The sequence below is a fragment of the Battus philenor genome, unplaced genomic scaffold (assembly GCF_028537555.1).
Source record: "Battus philenor isolate CCGP_79_NKW_IND1 unplaced genomic scaffold, ilBatPhil1.0.hap1 SCAF_3, whole genome shotgun sequence".
NCBI lineage: Eukaryota > Metazoa > Arthropoda > Insecta > Lepidoptera > Papilionidae > Battus > Battus philenor.
This window is the reverse complement of record NW_027181693.1, coordinates 3344218-3368013: the sequence shown is the minus strand read 5'-3', so window position 1 is coordinate 3368013 and position 23796 is coordinate 3344218. Positions and strand designations below refer to the sequence as shown.

Below are 23796 nucleotides of genomic sequence, written 5' to 3'. Positions count from 1 at the left end.
AATATTCTTCGAAAATTTTGTGCTGAAATATCTAAAACAATACAGGGATTGTGAGTTGTGGTGTTTAACGTGCTGATATATTATAGAAACGAGCATATTTTATGGGTTCGCATTAAGATGTGTATCGTCTGAGTTATTGAAGCAAATTTCCATTCGGACGTAGCACGGGCCGGCTCCTCACGAGACGTATGGCTTTGACGGTGCATGAATACTTACAATATCGTGCTTCGTAAATTAAGTGCGAAGCGACCCAACTCTTTCAATAAAATATGGCTAGACCATCTTTGCTTAAGAGATTTTTCAACAAGAACTTTGTCCAAAATAAAGATATGAAAAAGATTCTTAGGTCCCGTCCGGTCACGAGGTATATTATTATACATATTGTAATGAAAATTAATGTATCTTTTTTGGCCGTTTAAAAAGAGCAAATGTCGACTTTCTTGCCGCTTGTTCTCGAGATATATCTATCTATCTGTCTTACTAACGCGGTGGTAGAATACATATATACATAAAAAAATTTGACTATATATAATTGACGTTTTATAAGAAGAAAAATTATCAAAAATATAATCATTTCACAATTATTAAAGATAAAAATAGAAATAATACCTGAAAGATGTCAACTATGACTGCGCATACAGATATCGATTCATTTATCGAAATTTTTCATTCGTGTTTATCCAAAATGGCGTCACTCTTTCGGCTTGAGTTTTAAAATGGAATAAATGTGCAATCGGGATCAATCTATCCTGATTAGATCTACAAGACAATCTTATGATGTTGATTTACACGACCAAAGCACTAATTAAATGCTGAATTTCAAGAAGTTTTGGTGACTACACCTCTTTTTAGATGCCTTAAGCAACTCCAATACAATAATATGTAGTATGTCTCGAGCTGAGGGTCCTGTAGGAGCCCTCCAACGTCCTCAAACTTACAAAAACTGTAGTTCTCAAACAGCAGCAGTGACTATCCATCACAAAATTCCTCGAGGATATCTGTACAAAAAATCTGTTAGAAGTTTAATGTCGTATAAACATAATAAATAAAGCTACTGCAAATCATGATCAGATTGTTTCCTAGAACTCCGAACGTCGTCCATTTCAAAGAGTGCAATGTCTTGTATACCTATCTGTACGTCGCATCGGTTTATAGCGGGATGCACACCATTAACCTGCGACGTTCCAGTACTATACTCTTCCAGAGTAATTTAAGTACGCTTTATATATAGCAGTTTCAAGGAAAACCTTGTTAATTTTTTTTAAGATTTTTCGTATTATTGACACATGACGGTGGCGATCTTATAATATCCATAATGTTACTATGTATTATGTATCGTTTTTCTGTAATACAATAAATATATTGCTAATTCTTATAAGTGTAATGTATTATATAAATGTAAATAAGCAGTAGAGGCGTAGAAAATATATAATAAGATGTTATCAATTGACTCCAGCATTACAGAAATTATAATTATATTAGGTAGTGAGTCGGATTTCCCGGAAGCTGTATTCTTTGTGTGAATTATATAATATCACCATTAAACAAGAGAAGAAAACATCATAAAGTTATAAGCATATCTTAGTACGTTATGTGTGTAATTCTTTTTATTCGAAATAGAGTTATGATTGTACCAAAATAAAGATTATTTGTGAGTTATAAAATGTAATTTTTCTATTAGAATGCGTTAGGAGAATAATCTTTGACAGTAAAAAGTTTGCAGGGACAGATATTCAACAATAATCAATTTTAATATGTAGGCAAAAACACTTTCATTTCGTCATTTATTATTTTTAAATCGATTGATTTTTATACATAATGTACCATACATTTATTGACAGCAAATGAACTTTTTAAAATTATTACTCCTATTTTAATGGCCTGTATAAAGTGATCATTATGTAAAATGCATTATTAAATTGGAATGCGTTAAGACCTGTGACAAGACAAAGTTTGGGGGATAGATATTAAACAATAATTAATTTTTATATGTAGAATAACACGCTTTTTCTTATGTACGTTATTCATTATTTCTAAATCCATTGATTTTTGACAGTAAACACATACTCTGTATACATTAACATTAAGGTAATTTTGCAAAGTTTTTAATAAATTTTAATAGTTTATTTCTCTTATTAAACATTTTTATTGATTTGAAGAAACTTAACTGAAGAAACTTAATTATTGTTTCTTTTGTTTCAGGTAAGATAATGCTTATTTGGGACCAAAACTACGTATAGCTCGTCGATATTCATATTCTAGATGCATTCAAAAGAAATGTGTCGTTAAAGGTATTCAGAGTAAGTCTGAGTGTAAATTGTTAACGTGAGATAGATATTTTGAAAGGACAAATAAACTTCGTGTTTAATTTACTTATTTAAAATACCATGAAGTATTTTCAGGTAGATATTTTTATCTTAATTTCATTTTAAACACCTATACACGTATTTAAATAAACAAAGGGTAACCCTTCTTTCATTAGGTTCTCGGGTTTGCGGTATTTATCCAATTCATGCTCCTGATAACTGCTACGGACATTGAAATCGACCAGCGCAGTTGACCTGTGCCAACGTCTTTAATACTTCTAATATTCTCTTACGAAGGATTATTTAGTTTGATCTCGCAATAATGGCGAGGGTCTAAGTCCACTGGTTGTTGCAAACTTCTGTTGACACTTTTCACGACTCCATTATGGCGCCCGCGCTAACAGTTATTGCTTTCAATATTTGCATATGCGAGCGTTCATTTCGAAATGGGTTTTTAAGCAATGAAAATTTAATTAGCGAACGATAACGAAGGAAAAATATATCAATTATTTCAACAGGTAACAAAGGTAAAGCAACATAGTATTAAAATAAAATTCTTAAATCGAAATTATGCATTTACTTCTGACCTTATATACATTGCGTCCACTGCAAGTCGTAGGCCTCCCCCAAAGATCGCCACGAAGGCCGGTCTTGCGCACTACTTCTATATCTACTTCTCTATATATACTTCCCCCGACCTTAACTATATCAAGTAAGAAAAGGACCAATATATGGCTACTTCCGCCAAAGTATTGGCAGAAGTAGCTATATATTAGTCCTTTACTTACTTAGGATGGACTTCCGCAAAATAACGTCTGAATCCATTAGATACTTAACTATATCATCAGTCCACTGAGGACATGTCTACTGGCACGTGTCACCAGCAGAGAACTTCTGGCACCAACGGTCATCGGTTATATTCTCGATGCTACCCTACCATTGCTACTTCAGACATTGCACCTCGGTACATATTTAATATTAATATAATTGTCATTTACGAAACATCTTACGGCACTGAAATGTCGTTCCTTACTTCTGGTCTCGTTGGTAAAATCAATTGCTCAACTATCTACAGATAGGACCTTCCATCGTTATATCTATACGAGATGTAATTTAGGCAGAAATAACCGACATACCCTAGGTGCCATTGAGCAGGTCAGGCCACCTAGCACGAAAACAGATGAACGCTGGGTATAAAGTTTCTGGAGTGACGGCAGACGTAGCGTAGAACATCCAACCACGTGGTAGACAGACGACTTTGAGATCATCGCATAATGCTGGACGTAAGCTGCTTCTAACCGGTCCTATTAAAATGGGTAACGCCAGCAGTGAATGATTACAGCTGGAATGGTGATGACGGTTATGATGATATATATATTACCTCTAGGCTCCCAATGTCTACGTTCCTTAGGCAACTTCTATTTTTAATAATGGAATTAGATTAACTTCAGGATGTTTAACGAGTAGGATCAAAATTTTGTTACGTTAACTCGGGATCTTGGTAAGTTGAATCATGATGCATGTACGCATATATACAGAGATTGATTATAGGTTTAAAGTTTTAATGCTTTTTGCTCAGGCTTTTTTACAGGCGCTTACATATATAGTCAATCTCTGTATATATGGTATAATAAAAGTAACAAAAGAATAGTAGCCAGGTGGTAACGAACTTAGGCACCATATTTTTCAACGGAGGTATCACATTTTAATTTTAAACTTCCATTACAAACTGTATTCTTTGAGAGAGCAAGCCAGTAATGAATTTATGTAAGTTTTAAACTTGTAAGGTCCTCAAAGTACCTTCTCTCTGTTACAATACTCATTCAATACTATTTCGTGATTGTTAAATAGTAGAAACGAAGATAGATTTGTACATAAAAGAGAATTTGGGTACCTTGTTCGCGTCCAAAACAGTTTGTCTAAAAATAATTGATACGATATACATTTGCAGTATTTCTGCCAATGGGAAAATGTAAACGGTGCCATATATAAATATACAAGAGTCGCATCTGTGAATTTTTAAAGCAAATTTCCATTTCACTCCATTTTGACGGCGGTGCGACAGCCTGCGTGAGAGAGATATATGGCTTTGAGAATGCATAAATCGTCACAATATTATCCTTTGAGGACGCCGGGCGAGGCGGCGAAATGTGCCCCTTTAAACAAAGCGTGACGGCAGCTCTCAAATAGCTTTATATCCTGTCTCGTATATTCCATTCACACGAAATTCCGTTTTCAAATTGTTTGTGTTACAAATATCTCTAAATAGTAAACCAAAATAAACCGTTTTCAACAATTTTTTTAGAAAGGATACTATCCACACTGTTGCTAGTCTCTTTCTTTTATTAATTGTATATTAAATTTTTTAAGCATACAGACCAGATAGTTCAATTTTGGAATCCATTACCGCTGCATATAAGACATTTTTGCTGTATATAAAACGTGTTCGACGATTTTGAAAATAGGTAGTGTTAAGTCACTACCTATTTTCAAAATGTTTAAGAAAAAGTTACTAAACCATTGACTATTAATCTTTTAATATTTTTTCTTTTTCTGTTTCTTTATTCTTTTCGAATAAATTGCGGCCTCATTTAGTTTGATGTTTTATTCAAAATGTATTTATAATTACGTATTTTACTCTATTTTTTAAAAGCATGTACGAATAATTTTTTTTGGAATAAATTTCCCTAACGATATTGTGTGTTGGTAAAGTGACTTAAAAATTAAACCCGTTCCAGTTTGTCGTAGGCTTGTTTCAGACCAGGATGCGTTCGGAATCCTGGTAGTTTTAACCTGAAGGTCGCCAATATACGGAATTTCAATCTGTTTTAGTTTCTTTGTACTCTTCTGGAATTATTTGGATAACTTACAGGAGCGGTTACTGTAAGTGATTATTATATATTAACTACGCCCATCACCACAGATATGCAGAAGCCATTACGTAAGGTAGTATTTGCTGATCTGATAATTACGCTTAACTACAATCGAGACGCGGTAATCTCTAGTAGTACTAGTAAAACAATATAATGCATACTTTAAATTATTTAATAAACTTTATCACAATTAGAATTGAACCTTCAAAAAAACATCTCTGAAATAACTTATGTTCGTTCACTCATGTCTACTACATGTACTCTGTGCTAGATAGGCGTTTACTCCAAGATATAGGCTTAAGGAGACCGCCATCTTGCGCTAGTCGCAACCAGAAAATTGCCGCGATCTTATGTAATCGGTTCATATAATGAGGGGTTTACCTAAGTTGCATCTGCCAACACGTGGTCGTTAATTATACACATTTAAAGTTAAATGTGTATATATAATGATTACATTATTTATAATTACAATTTTAAAACTTAAATAATGTTCAATTAGACATTTACACTATAAACAAATTGTTACGATGTTTTCATTTTTAAAAGCATAAAAATAGAATAATACATACGTATAACCATAACGATATAATAGCTTTTATAATCACAAAGCCTTATCGTATTAAAAATACAGTAAAAATGTTAATCGTCACCATTCTTTTTGATTTCCTAAAAATACGGTCGACGTAAATACACGTATCGAAATGTGAAGCTCGACTCTGGATATAAAATAATTTTACAAAATCAAATAATTCAATGAAACATTTTATTTTATATTACACATATTATTTTAAATATAAAATTATAAGCATATTATTATATGAATCTTATAATAGCATTCAAGAGTTTTTAGTTGATCGAAATGTGTAGCCTGGTTTGTTGACTCATTTGCATGGTTAATATTATATATGTAAATATACACATCAACTATTGTTAAATTTTCTTTAAAAAGAGCTATGTTAAGTTTTTCTCCAATATTTTTAGTAGATCAGCGTTCCTAACCCATGGTAGCTTATTACTTACGTTTTTAAAATAATTACTGATACAAAAGTGCTTGTAAATGCCTATTTGAATAAAATATTAGTAATTGTAATGTAATTAACTAATAATAATTGTTATCCATGACCTGGACATTTAAGGAAGAAGTCTATTTATTTCTGTCTATAAATATCTATAGCTAAGCTTAATGAAGATAAGAATAGTTTCGACATTTTCTGTGAGTACGGAGGGATGAAGCCTTGTTACAAATAATAAGCTTTCCTGCCGTTTTCATTAACACCAATAAACAGTAAATTCTGTTAAATTAAGATGCTATTTTCTAAAGGCTAGGTTTTTCTTTCGTTATCACAATACATTATGTTTGTATTAAATATAGCTTGACACTTGTGTGTTGACTATAAATTTTAAGTGCCGTTTAAAATAATCGTGCTGACACTAACACAATTTAATTACCATCACTCATACAGAACATATCACGACAAAATGTTATTTTAGTTTGTACAATTAAATTTTTATAGCATTAAATTATGGTTCGTAATAATAATTTTATATAACCTACCTACTGCTACAACTATAGTTATGAATAACTTCTAATAGAAATTATTCTAATCGGTTAAACCTATCGCTTATATAAAAATTCACTATAAGCTACATATAAACATAGTAATGAGAAACCATTTAAACAATATTCCAGGTTCGAATCTGTGACTAGAATTCGGCGATTCTTCTTCGTAGTCGTAATAATTTTCATAACTATCCGAATTACCCAATTTACTGAAAAAATAAATAGAATTAAATAATTGATAAAATTTGAATTAAAATCCTAGTATAGTTTTTGCTGTTATTTGATATAGTGCTACCAAAACCGCCGTACCGCACCTTAGGTTTTCGTGTCAAGACGTAAAGTATCAGCCCCGATTCTCGTGTTAATTTTCCTCGCTCCCCACCTGGCAACGCTTTAACAAGGCGCGGTACAGCGGTTTCGGTTGCATTACATTAAAACATTATTTTTCAAATGTCCTAGTACTTAAAACATTACTAAAAAATATAAGATCCTAAATAAAATAATTATTAAAAGCTGGTAGTTTCATGATTCTGTGATTTACGTTTAGTATTAATTCTTTTTGATATTGTCTTACGGGAAATTTTATGAAATAATAAGATGAAAAAAAATCAACACTAACTGTGCATTTGCTATTGCTTCAACTATATGTGTCGTCACTAAATCTTTAGCATCCCTCGCTGTTACGAATTCTTCGTGTAGAAAATTACTCCTTTTTACCCTTCGCAATTCCGAGTGGGGCATGTCGTTAGCCATCGCTACTATATCTCTTTCATCCACGAGCATATCGTTCTGTGCGTAATGTATCGTGTTTTTTACTGTAATTTTTTTCAAGTCATATAGCGGAGGACTCTCGGCTCCGTACGCTAAATAATTTTTCGTTGGACCATAGTTCCATCGTCTGAATAGTTTGTCTCTTATGTTCTGTCCAAAGTGAGCTAATTGTTTAAGAGCCGCGCCGCCGATTAAATCCACGTCGATATCAGTTGTTGTCTTAAAATAAAATATTATAATTACGATGATTATATAACCGATGAATGTATGAAGTATAATAGTAAAGTCAGATTACCAAATTTACTAAAAATAATAACAGTGCTCAGATAACTATTATGTTAAATAAATATTTATATGACATAAAAAGAGCCAAGCAAATGAAATAAAATTGCTGATTTATATTGTCGTAATATAACAAACTTAAAATCTTAGTCATTCTGGCATTTAAAGCAAATTTTGTTTATTCTTCTAGCAGTTTCTGCTGTGCTTGTTCTGTGGTGGAACTCGTGTTAAAAATAACAGCAATATTTAAAATTTTTGCGGTTGCAAACAAAACATTGTCAAAAAAATGAGATTAAAAATAAATTAATGAATAACTAAAAAAATGTGTTTGCTTTAAATTGTATTTGGGATTCTAAACGTATATGCTGGGTATCCGCCATTAAGTGTAGACATTAATTAAATAATTAAAACTATGCTAGCATTGAGTTTTGACAAGTACATATATTGTCGATATTCAGTAAATATATAACATAAGCACTATAAATACATACATTATAAAATAAAACAGACAGACATACAATTAAAAAGTAAACGAAGGTTTAATACCAACTTACCAATTGAATTTTACCGCCTAAATTTTCACACATGTTCTGCAAATACGGGTAGCTGGCGCAAAAGTTGGTTGTATTAATATCCATTGCTACCGTCGAATTGGGCGGATACATTTCCACGTAACCCAATGACACGCTAAATGACTAAAAAATTAAAATTTATGTTATATTAATTTATTTAAAAGCTAAAGCAGTGATCACATTACATGTTTCACTATATTTTAAATACCTACACATTGAATAAGTACCTACATAGGTACTGAGTAAAAGCGAAAATAAATATATTGTAACAAAACACTAGAGATACAAATTAGAATTAATAAAAAAATAGGCATCTATTTATATATCTATGTTAAGTGGTACTGGTTTACAAGATATAAGTTACTGTTGATCAAAGACGCTGAACATAAAGAAGTTTCCAACTGGTTTAATTGGAAATCAATGAAAATTCTAAATTCAGCAGACTATGACCTACGGCTTCAATGATGATGATAGAATCTTTAAAGATGTCAATAGTATTATTGTACGTATTCATCTCGAAAATCGAAGAAGATGCGAGTTATTCCGAGGAACAGTTTTATGAATTAAAGAGAAAAAAGATCCTTTTGCAGGAAATTGCATAATTTGTAATGTAAAAGCCCAAAAAATTATATTAAAGTAATTTTGGTAGAACTTACATATACCATGTCCGAAAATCGTGCCAATCTGAGTAGTTGTAAATTCGGAAAGTGATTCTGGTAGCCGACCGGCGCCAACAGATGAGCCGATACAAACTTTTGGTTGTACTCTGGCCTTAAACTGTTCAGTACAAAGAAAGTTGTACCACCTTGAGAGTGACCTATGTAGTGTAACCTCTCCTGTTTAGTCTTATTCAAAATATAGTTCACCATCGCTGACAAATCGTATTTTCCAATTTCCTCGAATGAGAAGTCAAAGAATTGTAACTTCTCATTGGGATTGTCGGCGTCTAACTTGATATGGCGTCGCGAGTTCTTTGAACCTCTTGCGTTGGCTATCCACACATCGTATCCGGCATCAGCTAGAATGTAACCTAAAATTTTTAGATAAAGTGAATTAATCATAGAAATAATTCTGATCCAAATCAAATAAGGTCCATATCATCATGTCAACGAATAAACGCCATTTGAAATATATAGGCTTTACAATGAAAGGTGCTTGCGCTGTCCACATCTAGCAATTTACCGCAACCTTGGCCGTCGGTCCATCTAGTGGGAGGGGGGAGTACCCGAGCCGTGTCTACTGGTTCATGGTCGTCTTTCGAGAATCTTTTGACCCTAATGGCTGTCAGTTGGACGAGTCAGCAGTCTTGCTCACTCTCTTAGTTCTTCTGTATATCGTATTAATTTAAACAATATTGAAATCAGAAAACTAAGTCAAATCTTTACCGGTGGTAGAAAAACTAGCCATGTATAAAGCCAGTGAAATCTGTCATAATGATTCAAATAATTGCGAAGAAGTTTATGTGCGGTAATGAAAAATGTTTTAAAAATAATTAAACCAAAAGTCTAAGTTTGCTCTTACAATTGTATAAAATCTTATTAATATCTGCAGGTTTTTTATAGTGATATTTATTGATTTAAATATTTAATTCTGGTATAATATTTGTGCCATTATGTTCGATGACTTGCTGTCTTTCATTACATGTTAAATAAAAACTTTTCTATGTTAAAAATAGAATTGTTTTTAGTTAGAGACGTTATGTTTAGAAATCGGAAATTATTAACACATAAATAGACAGGTACTCTTCATTGTATTAAAAAAAAATCTTCAGAAAATACGATGTTCGCAAATAGCAAAACAAAAGCCTCAGATGCGCTCAACCACATACTAAATCTGAAATGGAGGTGGGCGGGACATATAGCAAGGTTGACAGACGAGAGATGGACAAAAAGGGTGACACTATGGAAAGGCCTTTGGGGAAAACGTCAAAGAGGAAGACCGCTTACGAGATTGACAGTCGATGTTAGCCAAACGGCAGGTCCGAGCTGGAGACAAACAGCACAAGACAGAGAAATCTTAGCTTATTTGGAAAAGGCCTTCACCCGCGGAGAGGTGCTCGTAGATTAAAGAAATAAGCTAGTTATACAAGAAATTCATAACTTTGTAACTTCTTTTTCTACAAAAAATTAAAAGCCTAATTATTTCAAAAAAATCTTTTAGTTACAATTTCAATTGTTTACTCGAATGAGGCTTTGTGTTTGTGTGACGTTGAGTGAAAGAACCTAATGCGACTCGCAAATAGTATTTTCTAATTCTGACATAATAACATACTTTTGGGAGATATTTAAAAGTACGACTTTAGTAATGAGTATTTGTGTTTTGATAGTTTTAAAAAAAAGGTTTTGTAATAATAACATAAATTTTACCCATGCTGTATTTAGGACCGTAGATGGTGTAAGAATTAGAGGCGCCAAGTAATCCGTGCATCATCAGAACGACCGGTCTATTCTCATCACCTTTCGTTTCGTTTCTTCTGTAAGGAATTCTGTGTACTTCCAGTATGTAACCGTCTTCAGTTATTACTTCATGAACTTCCGCGTGATACCCTTCGGATATGATGTTGTTTACCTGAAAAACATTTTTTTTTCAGTTTTGATTTTTATGTACCTGTCTTTAACTGCTTAAAATAAATAACTACTTAAAGTGTATGTTTGCAGAATTTTGATTTCTATGAAATTGTAACTCAATATTTACAATGGATGAAAAATAAAACGTAGAGTATTGGGAAATAAATATAATTTAAACACAGTCACAGGTTATTATATTATATTGTATTGTATTATATTGTATTGTATTATATTATATTATGTTATGTTATGTTATATTATATCATATTACATTCTTCGTATTTTTTTCGGATTATTTATACGAATTTAGTTCCTAAAAATGAAATCAACAAAAATCTTAAGGAAGAGAAAGGTCATCCTTACCGTGAGATAAACATTGCGTGATGTTACGTTTTCTAATTTAGGCATTATTGCATCACCACCTACGGCCATGGCGACCGCGCAAAATACCCACCACATCGTGCTAAGACAAATGTCGGTGTCCACCGTTAAATGTCTATATATACATCGTAAATAATCTTTACTACTGACAATACGTACACTTATCAACAAAATCGTGTGCGTGCAGCCCGGGAGCGTAATGCTAAAATAGATTTTTTCGCTATTCACATAAAAGCTGAATTCCTTTATATTTATTTGTATACATCGTGAAATATGTTTGGTGATTTACACTTTTATTAATGCAATAGTACATTTTATGGGCCATTTGTTGTTCTCGCGCTCACGAATGTATAAATCTATTGATTATTGGATTATCACATTGTTATTTATTCAATATTTCAATATTAAAGAATTAGCTCAAAGGTACATACAATAACAAAAAGCGTATTTATTAAAGAAAATTGCATTATAAATATTAATTTAATATACCACTGTAAGAAATATTACCTTACCTTCTTAATCGTATTATGTGTTAATTTAAGAAGACTATTTAAGAAGTACAAGAAAGATATAATTTATTTTATATATACTACAATAAAATGATTACAATTAGCATAGTGAGTAAAATTTGCGAAGAATTTGATTAACTGATTCTGCTCACAAATGGTAAAAAAACAAGAGAGTTTCGAGAGGAATAAATATGTTTATATGTCGTCGATATATATGTAGAAGAAAATCACTTTGATCCGCGTAACAATATCAATAAATATATGAAATATTTACTGATTTTTTTCTCTCTTTTTTTTATCCTTTGGCTACACAAAATTTGTAACTAATCTGTGGGCGTATACGGTATTACAATATGTTCTTACGTGATGTATTATTATGTACAAATAAATTAAAAAGTTCAATGAACATTTTTTCAATTTTAAATCATAATAATGTGGCGAACGGTGATATCCCAGCGGTAGAAGACTGAAACTTGAGATCACAGATCACGGGTTCCATTCCCGGTATACAATCTTATGTAGTCCACAGGTTGTGTACTAAATAAATAGGATTGGAAGAAACAAGTCCCCAAGGAACAGGCAGCATTTTCCTTTGTGTACCATAATACCAGGCGATCGCCTTGGCGAATCTGATCTATGACCCCATAAATATTTTTAATGACGACGTGATAAAGTGAATGATGAATTATTACAGACTCTACTCAAATCAAGGCGCGTTGGAAACCGTCGTAACTTGAAGTTAAAGGATGGCACTATAAGGAAGCCCATTCTGATTCTAGTTTCTATTAATTTGTGTCTTTCTGGCCTCTTCTCACGATGTTCACAAGTGGACATAAGCGATCATTAATAGATAATTATATGTTACACATAAAAAAGAGTAATGGAAACGACAAGGAAATCCTGTCCTAGAAAATTTAGATACGTGTTTAACTAATAGGTTTCTACACGAGGCCCGTGTGGTGGATTTAGTTAGAAAATTACAACTGAAATACAAGAAGAACATAATTCAAAATATTATGGTTAATTATTTAACTTTAATATTCATTTTCGAAACCTGCCGCAATGGTTTTAATGTATTAACAGAGTTATTTTAATTTTCGACACTCCCTACGTTTCCTTTCATTAATTTCCGTTTTCGGTATTAAATATTTTACGTTTGAGTACTTAAAGAAATTAAATTTACTTTGCGGGATTGTGAACAAAAACGTCTGTGGTTTCGTAACGTGCCTTTGTGACTTTTGGTTTCAAGTAGGATATTTTTTAACAAATCTTCCTTATACTCGTAAGAAGATTTTAGACAGTAAATGTGATCATTAGTAATGCTCTTTGGCGGCATTACAATCTCCTTTCGCGGGTTTCATGATACGACTTGAAGCCTTGTTATTCGTGAATTACAAAAGATTTTTCTGTATCGAAATTTATCTATACTCATCATTCGATTTAATGAGCTCTGTTGAGGAAAATTTGGTTCGTTATCTTAAAATGTACAGAGATTTTCGTTTCGATTTGATAGCGTAAGCTTAATTAAATTGATTTCATTTGGTATTAATTGGAGAAATACACCTTCTTAAGTTATAGTATTTTAAAAGGAAAGAGTAACAAAAAACATTTTTAGAATTGGCACTACCGCATAATAAAATTAATTATTATATTCTGTCTCTGCTGATTTTATACTAGGACTGCTGCATTCCATCAGTTTCAGAGATATCACTTATATAGGGGTGAATGTATAGTTCATTTTTCAACAAATAGTCTAGCTAATCTCTTATGAAATATACATGTGTTCAGAAAGAAGTATTACTAAGTATTGGTATTATACTAAATATTATGAAGTAACGTATTTTGAATATGTAAAACTTCGAATTAAAAAAAAAATTCTCGCTTGTTTCTTTTCCCCGAAGATAACCCGTCAAACCCTCGAACAAAGTGGAAACCGGTCCTCGTCTAACTGAATTAAAACTTTCGAGAACCGCCCGAAAGAAAGTTAAATAGTACACGGGCACAAACAAACGGAGCCCCCGCTAGCCTCTATGAGTAACGAGGAAACTTCAGGCGGATCCGCGGCGAGCAATTTTGCGTATTAATATTTTATAAGACGGATTATGATCGTTTAAAAAAGTTCTCCGGGAATAATTCTCTCCGGAGGCTTATGAGGTAACCGCCGAGTTTCCTTACGAGTAATGCCACAAATCCTTTCGAAGGACTTTTTTCTTATTGGATCATGTTGTTTACACACTACATGTACATGTCATATGTGTGTTTACATATATTATTTATTATTCTTTAGCTAACTAACTTAACAAATTACATGTATTTATATTTTTTTTTATAATTTATAACGCTTGTAGTGAGTTTACTGGCATAGCCAAGTGGGCCGGCAAAATGAAATAGACAGGTCGCTGAGGACTTAAAGTTCTGGATAGTAGAGATGAGAGACCAGCAAACGCAGCGAAGAAAATCTACCAACAAGGTGGTGAGAATAATGTTGCTTCTAATCGGTGCTATTGGAAATCGAGTAGGTCTATATAGCAGTTTAAGTGTTATCTCTTTTTGGATATCATACACGCTTTCAGATGTATTCGTTTTCAATATTTGTGAGCAGTAGTCGTGTATTATAATACACGTAATGTGTACCTGTTGACGATCGAACTCGGAAATAAAATTATATTTATGCAAGCAGGCATTTACGCGCACTTTTGAATCAATGATTATTTTTAGCATAATAAAAAGGTCATTGGAGTCAAATCGTATGTATGCTTTAATTTATATATAGTTCTAAGCTATAAACTTTGAGTACTGGATTTTTACTTTTCAATAAACTTCATGAACGATCGAAAAAGGAGAGTGTAATGATAGGATAAGGAATATTTGTGACCACGTTGTACGATCCGCGTAAAATATAGGTACCTACAGGTACCCAGACAGGTAGCACATGTTTTATACATACCTGATTTTTAGAGTAATTATTGAGTAACGAATATTTATTACTTACTTGTTGTTCCGTATAAATAACAATGTACAGACGGCAAGAAGTTATTATGCTGTTGGTCGAATATAAGATTTAGAACACCAGAATTACAGTGACGTCAAAAAAGCCGACTTCACTCTTTTATTTTAAAAAAACGACACTAAGGCCATTTTTTCAATGCTGTAATAGTTACATATTATTCAGGTCATAAGTGATTCGACATTTATTTAATGTTAAGTTACGCAAAAATTTTGAACACAGATCACTACAAAACATGTGATGGCATATTTCATTTCTGCATGTAATTGTACAAGATACAGTTTCCTTAAGAGCGAAAAACTTAATTATAATTTTCGAGTATTATCACGGCAACCGATGGCTTTTTGGCGGAAAGGTTGTCGAGTGGCCGGTTGCCGCGGTGTGGGTAGATGCCCCACTAGGTAGACCGATGACATAGTGAAAGTGGCGGGAAGTCGCTGGAGGTAGCGCATGACCGATTATTACAGCGATCTTTGGCTTATGCCTTGCAGTAGGCGTCCATCGGCTGAAAAGATATGTTTACTAGTTCGCAAACATAGATATTACTCAATAAGAGCATTTACACACCTGACATTTTTTATTTTTGCACCTCCTTAGTTCGATTACTAGAAAATTCATATAAAACATTAAGCTGTGTAAGACGTGTAAAAAGGTTGAATAATTAATTAAAAAAATAAGTCCCCCGGTCTGACACGGGTACGTCAACATTATTGACAGACTTTTATTTCCGGATAATACAAACATTCAAAGAGTTTTCTATTTGTCAATTTTTCAATTCGTTAATGGCAATTTGATCCTTACTTTAAAGTAACAGAAGTTCTATTATAGTTTGACAGGAACCAACCGTTGTGTAGCGCGTTAGGTAGCTGCCCAATTTTTTATAATATTTATTATAATCTATACAGGAATTTTCGTGTATTGATTAAACTCTTTTTTGAAGGAACATTAAAACGGAAACAAAATAATGGCTTGATAAGTATATTACGGGAACTCTGCACGAGGGAAATTAACTATTCGTATGCAAAATTTAAACGAAAAGCGGCAGATATTTTGTAAAATATTGTGTCCACAAAATAGTTTTAAAATACCGTTAAATAAAACTGTATGTTAGTCGGATGTTACGACCTACCGTAGAGGGTTGAAAATAAAGAAAATGTGTAATTGGTAAATACGCGTACACACATGTCTATGTGAGAAGGTGAGTTTGAAATTATAGGCAACTAATAGCCTAGATTATTGATTACAAGTTTTTACAAACAAAATGCGCTTTCATCTTTTTACTACTTTTTAAACAATTGTCTACAAATTAAAAAATGGAAGGTAAAGTTAACATAATATTCAGCCTCCTCTCACATCTACATGTTAAAATACGTGGAAATATATATATAGATTTCATACTGTCTAAGATATTGGCCTAGCGAATTCTTACAAAAAAAAAATAAATAAAACGTATCTCGGTGTTACTGCTTCATTTATTGATTCAACGACTTAATAATAATCAATCATACTTACAATAATAATTCTATTTCATATACTGCAGTCTTTGGTAGCAGATTGAATTTATTATCTTTTTAATTATTTGTTTATATTTATACGAGATTGTTTATGTATTGTGAACGAAAGACGGTAACCATTCATACATCACTGTGGTAATTTCATCTGAGCATCACAGTTTGGTTCCATCCAAATATACCTTTTTTTAGTTAGATATGTCGTTAAATTTTTCACAGGGATAGATTTATAACTTACTCTGTAGTTTATATTGAAAATACTGGTGTTGTTCTCGCTATACTCTTAAATAATTTATACTTATATTATAACGAAAATATGAAAAAGATACAGTCGTATTGATCAAGCCATTCTCGATTTTAAGGGGCATTAAAATTATTTTAACACAACACGCAAGTATTGATTTCTTCAAGCATAATCGATCACAGATGTCTTCACTGGTTGCAACCGTTTTACAAACGTTAAAATCCGTACAAAGTTGGACGAAATCCGTATGATTGACACGGGCTGAACACCTGGCCGCTCGTGACGGTCTCGCAGCATGTGGCGCTCCATATTGATGAAGCACCCGTTGTAGGATTCACTAAATCCGTTAACGCAGTACGAGCGACGATTTTCGAATTATTTTTTAACGTTTTACTTTTTGGTGCAAAACAACATATTTTTTATTATTTATTTTGAAGGTAATAGATAAAAATCAAGAAGGTAATAGTAATTTTACAGAGGATGGATGGCCGCATCCTCTACGTACTATAATTTCATTATGTTATATTCCCCAGAGATATATTTGGGGGAGGTCTATGCCTTGTAGTATACGTCTAAGGGCTGAAACGAAAAGATCGATAATTAGTAGCATGAACGAAAGTAACTGATGTCTTTTGCGGGTCGGCAAGTTGAAATGGCAGTCAACAGGCTATATAGCTCGAAGAACAGATGCCTCAGGTTAACTTTTATACTTAGTAAGTCCATGAAGCGTCCGTCCAAGCAACTTTAGAACTCAGCAGTTTACGAATCTAATGAAATACCTAATGAAACGATCAAATCTGAGGTTTTCAAGGAAGCCATCTAGTATGATTACTAAACAAGTAGTTTCACCTTTTTAAAACTTACATATGTAACCAATGATTTACGATAGAAACTATAAATAACATTGCCTTAACTACCATGAAAGTTTTCATAGGTAAATTGAGGTATGTATTGTTATTATAATCCCGATAAGTTTCGCCATTACGCTGTATAACATGTATTGTGTAATAGGGAAGAGATCCGTGTTAATTTGTATGACGGTATTCTATGCCTGACTTATGAGAGTTTTGTGATGTATTGTTTTAGTTGTTAGCGAACTACCGTAATAAGGCACGGATTTGGGTTTGATTTATATTTAAACTTATTCATGCTAGAGTATTTAGGTAGTAATGAAATATTTGTTTTTAATTAATCACATCTATATTTAGATTGTAAAAGATTATGGAATGCGATGAGACCGCTAAATATATCATTTATCTTAATTAAACAATGAAGTCATGAGAATCATTATTTTAGCCGTTGGGCGACCACTGCTATACACAATTTATCAGATAACATATAATACTGTAATTTATTTATGGCACCGTTTTTTGGGGCCTTTCTTTAAGCCTCTGTTATGGTTGGATCTCTTTATCTACATTATAATTTTTCACATTTTTTTTAGTTCCACACCCATCTTTAGTCCTTTTCAATGCTTTTCATTTTTCCTGTAATTTCCTTTACAATATCTCTCATTCCTTTCTTTATTTTTCATCTGTACATTGCCTCACTTCCGTCGCCTTCCCTCTAATGTTCTACAATTTTACATTTATTATTTTTATTTCTCTATTCTTTAGCTTTCATATATTTGTTAAATAATTTATTAAATTCATAATTCTTATTTATTTTCTTACTACCTACATAGCACTTAATTTACATTTCTAATGCTACAGATATTTTATTGCTATTGTTTCTTGTTCTTTCTTATTAATTTATTGCTTTTTATTGTTTCTCCCACTACTTTATTTTGCAGAATTCCAAAAAAAGATGACACTCCTCTTTACTCTCCAGTCAGGCGATGTCCTCCTTTTCTATTCACTCTTATAGGACCGTTTTGAAGCGGTCTTTCGACTATTTTATTTAGCGTTTTTCAGTGACCTTACCAACTTCGATTCTCTACTCATAAGGTAACCATACCAGACATAGTAAATAGTTATTTAATAAATAAATATATTTAATGATAAATTACAATGATTTGTTATGCTGGAAGATAGTATTATTATAATGTCAGTATTACGAATATTTCCATATTAATTTTATGAAATTGCTTTAGCAATTATGATAATATCTCTTATCACGATTCCTTTGACGATTACGAATTTAGTGTTCCATATTACTCATATTAAAACATATAGTAAATAGCAACGTTCGAACATTGACCTCACTTGAATGACAAGTCATTAGCATAAGCAAGCTTGGCTCTATATTTTACGGTATAAAATAATATTTTTTTTTAAGTATTGTTACAACATACCGGGTTAAAGATGATTCATTTGTGCCACCGATAATGATTTTCTTTCTAAAAAAATTGTGCTTTTTTAAGATTGCTTCACGTTGAATAACTCAGAGTGTACGGTAAAGTAAAAATTAATTATTGATTTAAAGTGATATATTTATTTATAATAATTTTTATTAATTACATTCAGAAATGAAAAATATCATCATTTTAGCCATTGGACGTCCACTGCAAGACAAAGATCTGCCGGTGCGTGATCTCTAAAACCTTAGGCTATATAACCTGCTCAATGCCAATTCATCTTGCCAATCCGCTTGATTATGTATATTACTTAAGAAATGTATTTAAATATAGTTACCATGATAGTGGTTTGTAAAAGATAAAAGCCCCAAAACATGTCGGCGACATTAAAGGAGCGTGCCCCCATTGTCTAATTAAACTATTACGTCTGCACCGCCACCCCTTCCGCTGTCAATCAAAGTGAGGGTTTGGTTCATTTCCGCGCTAGGGTGAGCTCTTCATCGCTAGGTTTGAGTGACGTCATAGTATAAAGGGCGTGAATAATATGAATCTTGCAGTAACGTAGGGGTTTATTTTTTCTTTCCACATAAGCTTTTATAGTTCAATTCGCTCAAGAATTTCACATGGATATTTTTGGCAAAATTTTATTTAGATATCGACAGTAAATATTAATCTTATTTAGTCTTGATATACTGATGTGCTGATAACTTTATTTTATTTTAAAATTACAGTTTTACTTCCAATTTAACAACGACATCTAGTTTTATTAAATTCAATTAGCAATATTTTATATTATTTTAAATTAAAGAATATTGCTATTGTCTATTTAAATGTTGTGTATTAGAATGGTCGGTTCAAGAAAACTTGTTCAAGTATGTAATAGTAATGGTGTAACGGGCGTGATTATGCCTTGTAAAATTTGTTGATAGATGGTCCATCTATCAACAAATTTTACAAGGCTATTGGATAACTCTTCATTACGTCTTTCTTCAGTCAACATTACTCAAGGCTTCATAAAGTTAGTAACTATTTTATAGGCAACCGTGTATAGTATTACAACATGTTAATGTTTCCGAGTTTTCATAAGATTTTCCAAAAAATTATCAACGTTTTTAAAAAAGGAATCTTTTTTAAGTGTGAAGAATTTTTTATATTATTATTATTAAAGTTATATATTGTTAAAGTGACCACTAAAAAAATCGTCTAAGTTTTTTGTGGGATCTTCCCAGATCAGGGTGTATCTAGAACACAAGTAACTATAAGTTGAAGGATGCCGTTATAGGATAACTCTATAAGATTTAAGTTTCTTTTAAGTTAATCGATACGATATCAGAATCATTGAGAAGAATATACAATAATTTATTTACTTACAAACACGAAAATTATTACTTATTTCTGTCCGTTTATAATTCGTTAAAAAATTGTACCGTACAATATTTTACTACGTGCACATATAGTAAACATCATAAAACCAAACGCGAGATAACAAAGCGGCTATTTTGTTAGAGAACTTAAGTTGTGGATATTTTATGAGCTGCATGTGTCAACCTTATCTACGTAGGAACTGTTCCGTGGTACGTGCGCGACGCCATTTTCTTAAACGACCGAAGTGACAGAAACTCGATACGTTTATTTATCGCCTGTCTGAAGATGGAGTGGGGGCCGTCCCGTAAAAACCGCAGCGTTATATTGAAATAAAAACGTTGGGATGTACCTTTGTTTTCTTTTCGTGTAACGCCCTATGCGTTTTTATATTGTAAGGTAGATCGATACAATTTAAGAGACAAATATTAGTAGTTGGGTATAAATAACGACACTACAAAAACAAGAGTATTGTCGCTTGAATATCTTTAGCGTTCAGATCTCTCAAGACGTAATGCTTCAGTTAATCATTAGAAGATTCTCCGAAACTGTTTTATATTAAAAGCTCAAATCACTAATTAAATAGTAAGACACGGTGATTCTCTAATCACACCACTGAAATTATTAACAGAATGGTATTCAGAAGTGTTAAATACAATGGTTTCCATTTTAATGTTCTTTAAAAAAATAATTAATTCCGTAAAATATTAGTGTATTAATAATAAGAGTAAAAGCTTAGTGGTTAAAGCTCAGTGGTCTTGATGATCGTAGGTAACGAGTTTGATTCCGAGATGTATTTTTTTAAAAGTTGTGTACTGCCGCCAATGCTCTATGCGTAGGTAAGGAGAAAACAGAAAGATATAGAAAAGAAACCTGTGTCATCTTGCAACTAAAATCCGTAATTGAATAGTGGAAATTTTGTAAATAAACTTAAATAAGAATTTTTTAATGAAGTAGATCGTTTTTTTTTTTATTTATGTACCAGCATGACATGAAAATCCATCTGAATTTATTTTAGGTTCCTCGCAAATCAAAGCTTAAGAACTCTAGTAACTTCAATTATAAAGATTTAATTCCTGTTTGTATCAAATCGGATTGTTCTAGAATGTTTTTTTTATAATGGCGACCTTATTGAGGTCCTCTCGTTCCTCCATCTTATTTTTGGAACAGCGATATAAAGCTTTCTATTTTCACCTTCTGTCTCTAAACCTTCACAATTTCTCTTTATCTTCTTTCTTTCATTCATATTATTTAACATTCTTACATCATTCACTTCTAGAATGTTTTTATTTCGTAAACAAGACGAAAAATATGGATAATTGAAAAAGATGAAAGATCACGGGTCCTTCCGTCAATCACTCCGATTAGCCTTCAAACTTATTATTGTTTTTGCTCCTTTGTACGCAGGATTAGCTCGGTATCTTATTGTATTGCAATAATAATTAAATATATAAATAAATCGCGATCTAATTCAATAAAAAAGTTTTTAATAATTTGCTTTAATCGTTGCTTGTAAATATATATATTTGCCAAATATTCCTTTTGCTAATCCTCGGTTATAAGTCTCTTGACACACTTCTTGGTTGCCAGTGAATTAATGCACAAACTGGTTGATGCATCCATGATTAATGTAGCATCATATACTAGCTAATTTGCAGTGTCGGCATGATAGATGGTCGCTGGAGTGTTAGAAGCGACGTTTAATATGCTTTAGACAGCGGCATATGCTAAAACAATTTGTAACGCGGAATACTAACGATGTTTACTTATAAAAACTCGTTAAGACAGAACAACCGAACTCTTTATATATAAGTGTACTTAAAATTAAACTTAAGTAATTTTGCTTCAATTCAAAAAGTTTTTTGACCCGTCCAAAATTCAAAGCTAATCGACAGTTATTTATCTTGCAATGTTTTGATTATATCATAATGTTTCAACTGCCTGTTCTATACACCTGTACCTGTGCTTTGACAACGACGAAATAATATAAAAGATGAAGAATACAGTATAATGATAATCTGTAAAGAAAAAATTAAAACTGACAAGTGACTGACAGAAGTCACAGTAAATTAGTAAAATATCTTTTATGATTTTTTTTGTCGATTCTATAATGACGAAATCAACAATCTTGAGCCATTACGCGGAAAACCCGCCATGCACTCAATGTCGGCTGCTCCGAAAGTCCTTCATCCTGATAGCTGCTTCAGCGGTGCTGCCGATAGTGATTTTCAGCGCCTTGCTGTTGGCGATGGACGTGTCGAAGATGTCCGGCCAGTACCGCAACGTGGGCAGCGTCCTCGTGGAGTCTGTTGCCAGCTTACTCCACATACAACTCTTCGTTGCGACAGCGCTCTTGATTGCGAGCGTTATGAGAAAACGTCGGCTCTACAAATACCGGCTGTGGTATCTAATTTTCCACGCGTTCATCATGGCGTTGTCTTTCCTGGCTTCGATTGTTCTGACTGTCGTTAACGATGCGTATTCATTGTCTATCGTCACCATTATAATTACCTTGATTTATTTCTACATTGTTTTTAATTTTATTAATATTGTTAGAAATAAAATAAATTTGTAGAATTCAAAGCTTTTTAATTTATAACGGACTCCTTTTGGGTTTTAAATTTAAAGCGCAAATAACAGCCGCTTGGGCCTTAAGGCTTTGTAGTGGAGACCTCTGATCGGGAAATACAGCGTAGACTAGCCGACCTAGTTAAGGTCCTCTATAGACGTTAAAAGTAGAACGCTTCCAAACGGCCCTAATGGAAATTTTTAGAAAAGTCTTATACCCGGTGATATAGGATAAGTTAAGACATAATGAAGACACTGGCATATCTCTGCAGCAAAAATTCGAATAATTTGTTTATTTGCTGGAATAGGACCCATATCGTCTCTCGAACTTTAACAAAAAACGTATAATTAAATTCAAAGCATAAGACACTGATTTTGTGTTGGTTTTTCTATACTGTACGTTTTACATTGCGGTTAGGTGCCCTGGCTAACGCGTTGAGCGCTGCGGTTTCCGACCCAGCACGCTATGAATGTCACGCCTACACGTAATATCGTTTCAGACTTTTTATTTCAAAATTATTAACAGAGTTAACAATGCCTTGGATAAGATTATCAACATTTTGATTTTGACATGGAAGTACATATTTTGACTTATTACTGTAGTGTATTAGTAAGGTGAAATTGTCATTTAAAACTCTCCGGCATTAGGAAGGCAGGTAAATGTTTTTTTTTTCTAGGTTAGTACGACGCGTGGAAAATGTTATAAACATAACACTTTCCACGCGTCTGTGTCTCAAAAGATTTAATTGTCTTCGAGTTACACGCGTTGGGTCAAATGTTTAAATTTTGTCAAATGTCGATTGGTCGTCAATTTTCGATTGGTAGCAAAATCGCTTTTTTTTTCGGAAAAAGGCGATAAAAACTCAAAACGATATCCACAACCGCTATTCGCCTGTTTTCGCTTCGTGCTACTTCTGCCTATTCAACAAACTCAAAAGGACAATGCGGGGCCGCCGTTTTGTCGCAATTGAGTCTTGAAGGCTATA

At 32.7% G+C, this 23796-nt stretch overlaps 2 protein-coding genes across 2 annotated transcripts in view; one reads left to right on the top strand and one right to left on the bottom strand.

Moving 5' to 3' along the window:
- LOC137926592 (lipase 3-like) overlaps positions 1-11391 on the bottom strand; it is a 182391-nt gene extending 171000 nt beyond the window's left edge. The window contains exons 1-5 of the mRNA XM_068770261.1: positions 11296-11391; positions 10732-10933; positions 9022-9395; positions 8348-8488; positions 7458-7730 (exon numbers count right to left, since the gene is read on the bottom strand). Of these exons, the coding sequence (XP_068626362.1) occupies positions 7458-7730; positions 8348-8488; positions 9022-9395; positions 10732-10933; positions 11296-11391 (1086 nt within the window). The remainder of the gene's footprint in view (positions 1-7457; positions 7731-8347; positions 8489-9021; positions 9396-10731; positions 10934-11295) is intronic.
- Positions 1-23796, top strand: part of Sdc (Syndecan) — a 419218-nt gene that overhangs the window by 245969 nt on the left and 149453 nt on the right. The gene's annotated exons all lie outside the window — the stretch shown is intronic.